The 12276-nt window shown below is 49.7% G+C and overlaps 5 protein-coding genes across 5 annotated transcripts; 3 read left to right on the forward strand and 2 right to left on the reverse strand.

Annotated features, from left to right (window-relative positions):
- Positions 1 to 1259: 1259 nt before the first annotated feature.
- K460DRAFT_410628 (FAD-binding domain-containing protein) lies at positions 1260 to 3172 on the forward strand (the record flags this gene model as incomplete). Its single annotated transcript, XM_040937396.1, has 2 exons — positions 1260 to 2042; positions 2090 to 3172. The coding sequence occupies 2 exons, from the start codon at positions 1260 to 1262 to the stop codon at positions 3170 to 3172; spliced, it is 1866 nt and encodes a 621-aa protein (XP_040783802.1).
- A 351-nt stretch (positions 3173 to 3523) lies between these two features.
- On the reverse strand, positions 3524 to 5234 carry K460DRAFT_421046 (uncharacterized protein). Its single transcript, XM_040938116.1, has 3 exons — positions 4514 to 5234; positions 4282 to 4461; positions 3524 to 4226 (listed from the first exon to the last, which is right to left on the reverse strand). Exons 1-3 carry the CDS (start codon positions 5073 to 5075, stop codon positions 3874 to 3876), a joined length of 1095 nt encoding a protein of 364 aa, XP_040783803.1. The 5' UTR covers positions 5076 to 5234; the 3' UTR covers positions 3524 to 3873.
- A 935-nt stretch (positions 5235 to 6169) lies between these two features.
- K460DRAFT_389696 (GMC oxidoreductase) lies at positions 6170 to 8440 on the forward strand. Its single transcript, XM_040935745.1, has 2 exons — positions 6170 to 6486; positions 6547 to 8440. Exons 1-2 carry the CDS (start codon positions 6382 to 6384, stop codon positions 8263 to 8265), a joined length of 1824 nt encoding a protein of 607 aa, XP_040783804.1. The 5' UTR covers positions 6170 to 6381; the 3' UTR covers positions 8266 to 8440.
- A 958-nt stretch (positions 8441 to 9398) lies between these two features.
- Positions 9399 to 9953, reverse strand: K460DRAFT_359755 (uncharacterized protein; the record flags this gene model as incomplete). The annotated part of the gene is made up of 1 exon (XM_040932215.1): positions 9399 to 9953. The coding sequence occupies one exon, from the start codon at positions 9951 to 9953 to the stop codon at positions 9399 to 9401; it is 555 nt and encodes a 184-aa protein (XP_040783805.1).
- A 547-nt stretch (positions 9954 to 10500) lies between these two features.
- On the forward strand, positions 10501 to 12090 carry K460DRAFT_294413 (uncharacterized protein; the record flags this gene model as incomplete). The annotated part of the gene is made up of 1 exon (XM_040929489.1): positions 10501 to 12090. The coding sequence occupies one exon, from the start codon at positions 10501 to 10503 to the stop codon at positions 12088 to 12090; it is 1590 nt and encodes a 529-aa protein (XP_040783806.1).
- Positions 12091 to 12276: the final 186 nt, after the last annotated feature.

Genomic DNA, 12276 nt, shown 5'->3' on the forward strand with positions numbered 1-12276 from the left:
CAGGGGTTCCCTTCTTGGAGCTGGACAGGATGGCATCACCCACATCGCCAGGACCGTGGATCCAGCTCCGCTGTCAGACTATCGACATGGCCGTTTCTCTTTCCTAGTTTTGGAGTCACCGAAATGTGGCCGCATTGCTCAGTCTACCTGTGGCAGGGCTCGATAGCAATAAAAGAATTCACACATGTTCACGAACTTCCTGAGAGATTGTGGCCCTCCAAGCCTGTTCTTGACGGCGCCCTGGGAAGCAAAATTGGTAGCTTACTGGAATGGATGGAAGACGATCGTGGTACCGACCACCAGAGCGGACCCAACACTTCTGATACCGAGATATTCACCTCGCCGTCTGCAACTTTTCCGCGTTCGGCAGATATTGATATGAGTCACGTCATCACGTTTCGCACAACTATTGCAACCTTTTTAAACACCTTCTTTCCCCCCAAAAGTAATTCTCAGACCCTTAGGTCGTACGTCATGGATATCGATCTGCTTGAGCCTCGATTTCACGATGCGCGAACATATGCTCCTGAGCATCAAGTGCCTGCACATGAAGAAGCCGGTGGCAGGATAGCTGCTACTGAGCTGACTCTGATTTTTCTAGGACAGCTGCAAGAACATGTCGTTGTCCTACCTGTATATGTAGACACCCTCTTCCCACTAGACGGTGGCAAGGTTAAAGAGATGGTGGCACGCAGGCAGGGAAATCCTTTCCGGATGTTTAATGACGTGTGGTATGGACGTGCTCGAAAATGCGTTGTACATCTGTGGTAGAACCGACACGTAAGGCCCATGACTAGGTCTCGAACGCCTCGCAACATTCATCTAGAACATAGCCATATAAGATCACCGGATGCGCCAAGCCACATGGCGGCATCGAACAGTGTACCCTTGCTTCATGCACTATGTAGCCCGTTTATCCCAAATTCTCCGCCACCAATTAGCCGACGCAGAAGCAATGTAAAGCAATTAGGAAAACGTATACGAATATGTCATATCGGTCGTAATCCGGTACCTTTCCACGTGCTGCACAACAGCCGTTAACGTCTAGAAAGAGCACGCGATGGGTCCCTTACAGAAATGCACTGAATCTTTCATCTCTACATATTACTTTGATCTTTCGCGCATACGCTTCGGCACCTCTAAAGGTCATTACCAGAGCTTAAAACACTTGGCGGAGTATAACATACCTTGGTTCCGCGTGTGCCCAGCTTTTCAACGTGGCTTCTTCGACTGCGAGGTGTCAAGCATTAATTTTGAGGATGAGTTCTCACATTGTTTCACTCCTGTTCGCGACAACGATTCTACTGGTATCTGTTCAATCGCGCACACTCTTCCCGTACGAGGAACACCAATTGACAAGAGAACACGTGGCCTCATTGCCGGAAGAAGATGCGGCGCTTCTCGCATTCGAAGGCCAGTTCGAGATCCAAGCGGTCAATACAACGGACAAGCGATGTCGCTATGATCCGTCCGACAAGAAGTGGCCATCGGAGAAAGCATGGAACAAATTGCGAAGACAATTGAGCGCTCCAGAAATACTTATAACAACCACACCTCAAGCATCACTCTGCTACGGCAATACGAAGAACGACGCGGGCTGCCAACAGCTGGCAAGGAATTGGTCGAACTCGTACACGCACATTGACGACCCCACCGAGGTTCTGTCGCCAATATATCAGGGCCTTACGTGTCAACCACCGTCAATATACGACATTGGGAACTGCACATTGGGCGGATACCCTGCTCGTGTCATCAAAGCGAAGACAGTCTCAGACATCCAATGCGGTATAAATTTTGCGCGGAATGACTACATGCGCCTAGTCGTGAAAAACACGGGCCATGATTTTGCAGGTAAATCTGCAGGTTACGGCGCACTTAGTATATGGACGCATGGATTAAAGGATATTCAGTTCTTTGAAGATTATGTGGATGAGCCGGGTTATCGCGGGCCTGCTATCAAGGCGGGGGCTGGTGTACAGGCATTCGAGCTGTACAAGTTTGCGAATGAGCGCGGCGTTATTGCAGTCGCTGGTGAGGGTCAGGTATGTATCCTAAAATTCGCCTCTGCAACTGGTGCTGAGCAGCGTAGACCGTGGGCGTCTTTGGAGGCTATATCTTAGGTGGCGGTCACTCCCCGCTTAGTTCACTGTACGGCATGGCAGCTGACCACGTCCTTGGTTTCGAAGTCGTCACGCCCATTGGGGAATTCTTGACAGCCAACTCTACGAGCAATGCGGACCTGTTCTGGGCACTGAAAGGTGGAGGCGGAGGTACTTTTGGCGTGGTGTCGTCCGTCACGATCAAAGCGTACAAAGATATGCCCGTTACCGCAGCTTCTTGGCAACTCGATAGCTCAAAGATTGGTAAAGACAAATTCTGGGCAGCTACCAAGGCTTTTTTCGATCAAGCCATCAGCAACGTAGACAACGGCACGTACAGTTACTGGCTTCTTCTCCCCACCGGACCGGACTTCATCTTCATCATGCAGCCTTTCTTTGCCCCCAACAAGACTGCTAACCAGCTCAACACCATCTTGGGACCGTACTTCTCGAAACTGACCTCTCTCAATATCCCCATCTCACCAAAGATCACAGAATACAAGAGCTTCTATCCTGCCTGGCAAGCCGAGTTCCCACTCGAGCCCATGTCCGGCGTTTCAGGTGCAGTCAGTTCCCGGCTCTTCCCCCGGTCAAACTTTGCCTCGGAAACAGGCCGCAACATAACCTTCAATGTACTGAGACAAAGCGTCGAAGCTGGCCAGTCGCTCATCGCATTCAACATGGCAACGCGCGGCAGCAACCCGGACAACTCTGTCAACCCCGCATGGCGCACATCCGTGTACCACATCATCACTGGTATTTCCGTGAGCTATAAAGCATCAAATACCGACATCATGAGCGCGCGCGCTGCGTTGACTAATGGCACGATGCAGAAATGGCGCGACGTCACGCCGGGAAGTGGTGCGTATCTAAATGAAGCAGATCGCCTAGAGCCGAATTGGCAACAGAGTTTTTGGGGCGACAAGTATGCGCGATTGCTTGAAATCAAGAGGGAAATGGATCATAGGGATGTGTTCTGGGCGCATCATGCGGTGGGGAGCGAGGGCTGGAAGGTTGAGAGTTTTGATGGGCTGCCGAATGAAAATGGGAAGTTATGTAAGGTTGGTGCATGATGGGGTGATGGAGTGAGCGGAACATGAGCTTACGAGGGTTGGAGTAGCTCCAAAAAGGTTGCTGGGTTGGATCAACGTGTCTATTGCGAGGTTGCCAAATTGAGTGTGATGGGACCTGGCGATAGATTGATGTTTCGAGCCATCGGAGTGACATCTTTATGACCTTTGCAACCCCAGACATGATTAATTGACTTTGCATAGTGCGTCAGAATCACTTTTGCTTAGCTGGTACTTCTACTTGACCTTCATTGTCTAGCGGATCCCGCAGTTTAGCTGGTGCTCTTAGCACTTTGCATATAACCTCTTTTACGAGAGAACATATTTCGAGAATGGCCTTAGTAGGATTGAGAGCTCAGATTTCTTTGTGGATGCGACTGGATCGGAACTCTGAATCAACGATTCGACCGAATTTTCAGGTAGGAACTGAACGCCATGCTGCAATGAAGCGAGAATGACGAGCGTGCCCAAATCCAATCCCTGGGACGGTTTCACGGGACTTTCTTCCGCACCTAAGAGAGGCGCGGAAGGGTTTTCTTTCAATTAACAGATGCTCAAACTGTATGAGACCTTGAGCTGAGGGACTACGGCCCTAACAACAATGAAATCTAAAACACTTCCGTGCAAGACACGACTCGAATTTTTCGACAACGCCAAACACCACGCTTTTACAATCAATTCCCAAAACAGCAGCCGCTCATAGATCATGATTTTTGCACGTGCATCTCAATCTTTGTCGTCTTCTCAATGCCCGCCATTGGTTTCAGCGGAATATCACTATCTTCACTCCTTGTCTCGCTCCCTGCCGTGCTAGTTTCCCTCCTATCGCTCTTACTCATTCGCGAGATATTCGAATTTAAGTCCGGATGCTGGGCGTATCCGTTTCGTGAGCGGCTACCGTACACGTTGTACGATGGCCGTTGCGAGGAGTCGTTGGTAGTCAGATCCGCGCGCCTGAAGAAATAGTAGAACATGGAACGAGAAAGACCGAGATTGGTGGCTATTATCCCAAGGCAAAGCTCGGTTATGGCCCAGATTGCGACGATTCCGTACTCATCTGACAGGAGGGGAGCTTAGCGATTGAAATACAGTACTGTGCGAGGAGGACTTACAAGCAAGATCTTTGGCTTTTGCATCAAGAGATTTGGCCCTGACAGCTGAGCAGGCTGTGCAGATGAGTCCCATAGCCATCAATACCCAAATCGACACCTTCTTGCGGAAGGGGAGTTGGACATTCCACATAATGACAATCGGAAGCGCCGAGCATATCAGGTCCGTAGTGATGGATAGCCCTTAATTAGTTGTCAGTATCGGTACCAGTGTGCCATTGCGTAGAGGACTTACCAGCTTGCACATAGATCGAGTAGATGCGTACTTTGGCAGGCCAGCACTTCCCTGCAGCAGGGCGCCAGTGAGCGCTGATAGGTCTGCACTGCGCAAGAAGGACGATGCTACATTCCAGTGCGGAAGTACACAAAACAGTAATTACCACACCAGTAAGCCACTTCATCTGCTTCGAATTTTTGATTCGTGTAACGAGCAGGCATACTGATATCTTGACTAGTGCCATAGCCGCGAAGAGCACATGTTGCGCGTACCAGCTGTACATATTAATGTACTCTCTTTCGCCCTTGGAAAGGTATTTACCGCGCTTCCCTTTACCGCGCGTTACGGCTTGGATAGTAAGCGCTGCTTCCACGATGGTAAGGCACATTGCTGCCGTTACGGTGTAATCGTCCACTCCGAGTGCTCGGCGTCCCTTGCGTACCCATAACCGCAGTATGGTGGTAATGAATGCGATGGTGGTGAATACAACAGACACGGCAACGATAGCAGGGCCCTTGTCGTCTTTTTTAGAAGGGTCGGTTTCGCGAATGCGAAGGATAGGCATAATAAGATCAAGCATATAGGGTTTTCGAAGGAATAGATGACAAGCAATAGTAGAACCCTAGAGCTCGGTGGAGCAATGGGATGTCTTGTTCTTTCATATTTTTTCTTGTATAGTTTGCCGATCACATGTTGATCCGTCGTCTTGCCTAACCATTGAGGGAAACGGATGGAAATGTCGCTTCGCATTGATGATTCCACAACGAGATTCAGGGTTAGAGACAGGCCCTGGTTACGGGGCGCCGGATTGTAGCGAGAGGCTAGGCACGCACCTAATCCGGGGAGAGATCGAATTACGCTATCGGTTGGGTTGTACCCGAGCGCAATAAGTGGCCGGCTTCGCTACTCCGACGCCGCATCCTATTTTCCGTAGGAATGTCGCCTGACAACTTGCTAATCTCCTTCATGCTTTTGCAAAATCACGTCTGGACCATACACGTGGGATGCCTGCTAGAGCTATTTACGGCCCCCCACTTGTTCAACCCATTATTACGTATCGATCATCGATCGGGTTGCTTCTGTCGGAAAAAGCTTCACATTCCCAGCCATGTGGTTACGTGCAGGAAATGTTAACCCGCCTACTGTCTACTGTATATAATGTATTAGTTTTGCCCAGGTCGTCTATCTCTCTTTTAACAATAGCCGGCGTGTAGGCACTATCGGGTCTTCACCGACCTCAAGGGCCAAGACCCTGGTCTCGGAAGTCGGCTCATTTTGCGATTTCTTTCAATGACGGACGGATTGGGCGCCTGGTTAATTGTCGGGCCGCGGGCGTAGCGTCTAGTTCGGTTCCCACATACAGGCACAAATTAGCTTTGCAACCTAAACCTGCCTCAGCCAATAGCAAGATGATGTCAAGCCTGCTAGCGATCGGTAAATCCTGTTGTATAGATAGCGCATCCTTGCGAATCCTTCGCAATGTGATGTGGTTATGTCAGTGAAACTGCACATGCACATAAAATTACGCCTAATCCTAGGCCCGCTTTGTTCCTGAATACAGCAAAGATGGCCCCATCGGCTGATGTTTTACATGGTAGCCTATGCCCTTTTCATTACCTACATCTTATTGCCGAGGCCCCTGTCGGGGCCTCGCGCGCCTCCTCGTCAGTATGGCGATGGCCTCATGGGAAGATTGTCTAATGTACACGAGTCGGGTCGTCGAGGTCCTTGCCACAGACGAATCGCTCTCGCAGATAACCCATCTGCAGCCTTCCTTGTTTCTGTGTCTATTGCAGTTTCCCGGCAGTCACTAGGGTTCGCAATCCCTAGTCCAGAAATCACCTCCTTGCTTAGACTTCGTTATCTCGTGTTTCCAGAGATCCATCATGCGAGGGCTGACATTCGGTTTTATCCTGGCCACTGGGCTGGGTCTCCTGCATGGCGTCAACGGACACGGAAGATGCCACGTGGAGAACCGTGATTTTGACTTCGTATGTAACCCTTCTTCTTCCTGGTGTGGTGCCGATATTCGGACTGATCGTTTGATGTAGATTATCGTCGGTGGAGGGACCGCTGGCCTTGCCGTAGCTACTCAGCTCAGCAGAGCTTTGCCATACGAGTGTGTGTTGGTCATTGAAGCCGGTCCTGATGGACGCGATGAACCAAAAATATATGTGCCTGGTTTGAGAGGCTCAACACTCGGCGGCGTGTATGATTGGGTGCTTCCAACAGTCCCTCAAGCCGCAGCAAATGGGCGCACCATTCCGCACAACCGGGGTAAAGTGCTTGGTGGAACTTCTGCCCTAAACCTTCTTGTTTGGAACCGTGCTACAGTAAAAGAATTCGATGCATGGGAAGAACTTGGCAACCCTGGTTGGGGTTGGAAGAACATGTATCCTGCTATGCTCAAGGCGGAGAATTTTCAGCGTCAAGATGGGATTGCCCAGTATGGTAACGACGGTGTTGGCTATGGAGGCCCAGTTCAGGTTTCTCTAGTTGAGAATCCTCCTGCGCATGTGCAAGCTTGCATTCCTACTTTAGGAAACCTTGGTCTGGAGAACAACCTTGAGTCTTTGAACGGACACAGCATTGGCGCTGAGTACCAACCAGCTATGCACCGTGTTTCAAATCATACCAGGTCATACTCGGTAGACTACCTCCCAAGGGCCGGCGACAACCTAGTAATAATGTTCAATAGCACTGTTCACAAGGTCAATCTCGACTACGACTGGAGAGGCACCAAAGCAACCGGTGTCACTCTCGTCGGTGGTAAAGAGATCAAGGCAAAGAAAGAAGTCATTCTCTCAGGAGGAAGCTTGCTCTCTCCCAAGATTCTCGAGCTCTCCGGTATCGGCCAGAAAGCCGTTCTTTCCAAAGCTGGTATTAGGCAAATCGTCGACCTTCCAGGTGTTGGAGAGAACCTCCAAGATCACCTCCGTATCCAAACGTCCTACGAACTCAAACCGGAAATTCCAGGGCTGGACGTCCTGAAATACAACACGACCCGAGCAGCCATCGAACTGGACCTGTGGAGGCGCAGTCAGACATCACTCTACCAATACAGCGGTAGCTGCTACGGTTTCTTGAAGTGGAAGCAAGCGATTGGTAACGACGAAAAGCTGCTCAGACTTGCCCACCAGTCAGTTGACTGGTCGAACCCAGTTGACCGGAAGAAGCTGTCCTTACTCACGGACGCATACTCTGGAGCGCCGGATCTTGAGGTCGTTTTTGGTGACGGCTACATCGGCACGAAAGGCTATCCTGCTAAAGGCACGCCCGGTCATGGCAAGAATTACGCCACCCTTCTTGGAGGTGTCCAGCATCCTTTCTCTCGCGGCTCTGTGCACATAAACGGCCCCGATCCCGCCACTAAACCTATCATCGACCCCAAGTATCTAGGCACCGCCTTTGACCTGGAAGCCACCATCCAAGCAGCCAAGTATCTCCGCAAGATGGCGACCACGGCGCCTTTCAAGGACCTTTGGGTGTCTGAATTCGATCCGGGCCTAAGCGTGGAGACGGACGCCGAGTGGGAGACATATGTGAGAAACAACGTATTTACGTTCTTTCATCCACTGGGCACCTGTGCTATGCTGCCGAAGAAGAATGGTGGCGTCGTTGATCCCGAGCTAAGGGTGTATGGCGTACAGAGCCTTCGCGTTGTCGACGCGAGTGTCATTCCAATGATCGTTTCAGCGCATATTCAGACGGCCATCTATGGTATCGCGGAAAGGGCTGCTACCATCATTACAGACCAGTATCGTTGGTGAGTAATCGTAGGATGCTAAAGGTTCGCTAGCGCCTGTTTGATTACCGTAGTAATGAATGCGTCATGTCATTGTCCCTCACTCCGCTCACTCTGTAATTGCCGCCACTGGCTAACTTCGTTGAAACCCAACTAATTAATCTATCTCATTGCAGATTTTTGCATCGCTTTAGTCGCCTCTATAGACTTCGTTTAGCTTCGTCAATGGTATGACAAGAAAGCAAAAGTTACGAGTATGTGTCTGTCAAGAATCCATTATATCGATTGTTGCTTGAGGGATATTTCGGCTTCATTTTGGACTTTCGCATTGATTCCTACATTGACAGTGCAGAATTGGCATTTGGAAGCGTTGTACCCCCAGCTTTCACCGTGAAGATATTACCTCCGAGTCAGCTTGCGCAAGTCGCAATAATCCTTCACTCACCATTGTCAAGACAGAAGAATTCGATGACAGGCTTATTGAGGCCACGTCGGAGAAGCACACGAGGAGGAAAACAAGTCCTAGGTAATAGCCACTCGACCAGGTATCGTTCGCGATAAGCGAATTCATGATTCGGCGATATTTTGGAGCGTGGTCGAGGATGTGCGGGATGGTATTCTTGGGCGTGGTGAGAGAGAAGAGCTAGAATAAAAGTGAGAAGTGCACGGGCGACAATGCGTTTGCAATCACATTCCCATTCACTTTGGAGAAACAAAGCTGTGGATTAACGTAGACCCCGCACACGACAAACGGCGAACCTTTTCACTAAAGATGCTAGAGCACGCAGCGGGCGGCCAGAGTTCTTGCAAGATAGAGCTATTGAAGAATCCGTTGTGCAAAAGACGGTAGTTGTAGGATGCAGAGCCAAAGAAAATCAAATGACCACTATGCCAAAAGCAGAGGACGCAAACGATATAGAGCAGATATCAACATCCTGGACAGGATGTTTCCTTTAAGACACCAAAATCTCCGACGCCAACGCCAGTTTCGTAGCCGCCCACAAGGCATGTCGAGCTCAAATTCATTGTTTAGCAAACCAAATTCCAGTCCCAACTAAATCAAACCGCAACCAGGCCCATGAAATGTTGTAAAGCGGCGAGTGCTCCTCCATATCAAGGCCGAAAAAGTGAAACGAAGCCAAAAGGACAAGAGGGAGGCTACTGACCGCATATACGGCACCAGTAAGGAATAGTATGAGCGCGACAGTAGCCGGCCTGGGTGTATGCTGGAGGATACGCGTAGCAGATGGGCGTAGGACCGATCGGCTGTTGAACCAGAGGAGTCGGAGCGGTGTATACCTGGCTTCTAGTCCGCAAATATGCAAGAATGCGTTGATGATGGCTCATAACCGTCGTAATAGAAGTCCCATATATACACAGCATGCCCTCTAGGTCATCGGGTTGGATATCGAGCGTGCGGACTTGGAATGCGTTGTCGGCTTCTTGGTGGAGGCTGCGCAGGTTGAGTAGTTGACTGACAGCCTCTTTGCGGCGCGCGTTCAGGTGCGCGTTGTGTTGTTCAAGCGCTTCGATGCGAGCCACTAAGGCTTGCGTTTTGTCTTTGAAAGCCTGTAAGGAAGCATTATCATGCTCAAGGGCAGAGAGGCGCTCAGCTTGGTCGCGTTGCGATTCTTGGAGCGCTTTGATCTGCGCGGCGAAGCCCATGGGAATGGCTATCGGGACGTGGGGTACTGTAGGAGTTGGCTTCGTCATTGAAATTATTCTGATATTTAGTGTTGCCTTGCGTTTGAGAAAAGGAATGGTGGATATTGAAACGGCTGTAGTGACTTGTACGTGACGTAACTTTGTCCGGGGTCCGTAAATAAGATGCGCGTGCAAGAGACGGATATTCCAAGATGAAGAAATTGTGGCGACAGAAGGTCAAAAGAGTGAGGGACAAGTTGTTCGGTCAGTTTCGGAGGATGCGAGAAGTTTCAGTGTCGGGCGCGGATGTTGATGGTGTAAGGAATACTTATTAGTCGAAACTAGCTCCTCCAAGTGAAGTCATCTAGCGCAGTGACTGTCATATTTTCTTATCGGACGCGACCAGTAGGCTGATGACGTTATCAGTGCAAACGAATACTCTATCTCGCGTCAGTCACGCGCGTTCCCCTACTTCCATCTAGTAGAGTGCTTCGAATCACTTCCGGCATCGCTTTCACTCTGCCAAAGGTATGCCGAAGCGCCGACTGAAAAGAGTTCCAATAGCACCTCCGCTCTCAAATCATACACAAACAGCCTTTCATTGCCTCAACTGACAATGTCTACCCTACCAAAGAATACCGCACCTCGTTTACAAGACCTCGCTACGGAGTTGATTGATAAAGTCGCAGCAGAACTTGATGACGCTACCTTGTTAGCATTAATATCAACTTCAAGAAGTCTTCGATCGAAGGCCTATTATGTCTTTGGTGATCGGTTCTTCAAGACATTGAAGTTCTTCCTCCACCCAATCAGTCTACAGGCGCTTGCCGACATTTCGAATATACGAGCTTTAGCGTCTCACGTACAGACTGTGGCATTTGGAACCGAGATCGTGGGTATCTTCGATCCGCTACACGATGAAGATATCAAACTCGGTACTCTCGTACATTCACTATCCTCGACATCCGCAATCCCAATACAACAGATCAAAATTGCTCGCTCTCGGGTTGACGCACATGTCATTTCTCAGGCGTTCAAGAAGCTACCGAAACTCCAGCTCATCATGGTTGGTAAGGATCTTAGCTTGCAAGGTCGTCCCATCCGCCGTAGCTGGGGCACATCCAAGATTTCGTCTTTCAGGTGTCCTTCTAAACACTGCCTGGACACAGAGAACATGGAAGCAATTTACGTTGTCTTCCAGACGGTTGTCTCCGCAGTGGAGCAAACACGGCTTCGCCAGGAGGTCAAATTCTGCATTGGTCTTGGACTTGAAGACCAGTTGTATGTAGAGCGCTACATGTTACAGCTGAGAATGCAGAAAGCTGCCCTCGGCTTGATGGGGAGACTGAAACATCTACAACTGAATCTGAACCGCATGGACCGACCCATCATGGGAGACTTCGTCCCACAACTATTCCGTCCATATATTGAGACGCTTGACGTAATCTATTCCCCGCATATGAAGGCGATTTCGCTTTGCCTGGACTATCTGCCGCTCGGTGGCTTGCAGCGTCTTACCCTGAAGAAACTTTGGACAAATCCTACTACACTTGCGATATTTCTATCCAATCACAAGGATCGTCTCGTTCATGTTTCTCTCATAGACTGCTCTGTGGTCAATTCGCTCTACAACACCGAAAACACATGGCTCTGCGTCATTAAGGGACTCCAGCAGATGCCTCAGTTAACTTCTCTCTGTCTGGATTATCTGCAATCAGCTCTTGTTCGATCTTCATCATCACCATTATTGATGATTCAACGCGATGAAAGCCTAGATGAGGGTAAGACGCTCAGTGCGACTTGGCAGGGTAAGGATGAGATAGCAAATGGCCTACGTTATTTGATCGCTACTCATCGTACTTTCACAGTACCCCAGCCGGAATTGCAAACACATGTGTCGCCTTTGCTCCAGCAACTCCATTACCTCAACCTTCGCTATGCCAACTTCAAAGCTGCGTCATGCTATGCGTGGACAGTTGAAGAGGCCAAGAGCATTAACAAAATTCGAGATTCTCGCTCTCACTACCTGCACAGTGGCCAAACTCCTGATATAGTGGACGATCGGGATGAGTTCCCAGTCCCATATTACTATGTAGATGGCAAGTTGCCTACGGGGCATGTCGTGCTCCCCGCGGTACTCTGGGGTAGATGGCGAACCGTTTGGGTTAGCAATGCGCCCAAGGTATGGAAGTTCGGCTCCTGGTAGATGATAACCTAGTATGGTAGTGGATCATATACGACTGGGAATGCTTTGTCAGACCCTTTCTAGTATTCTTGTCGGATTGTTTTTCGACTGGGGCTCGTCGGCCCCTAATGTAGTTGCACTATGCAATCAATCAATCACAGAATGATCAGAATCTTTTCCATTATCTTTTCGTAAATATTCCATTTC

The sequence above is a fragment of the Cucurbitaria berberidis genome (genome assembly GCF_010015615.1).
Source record: "Cucurbitaria berberidis CBS 394.84 unplaced genomic scaffold K460scaffold_6, whole genome shotgun sequence".
Classification (NCBI taxonomy): Eukaryota; Fungi; Ascomycota; class Dothideomycetes; order Pleosporales; family Cucurbitariaceae; genus Cucurbitaria; species Cucurbitaria berberidis.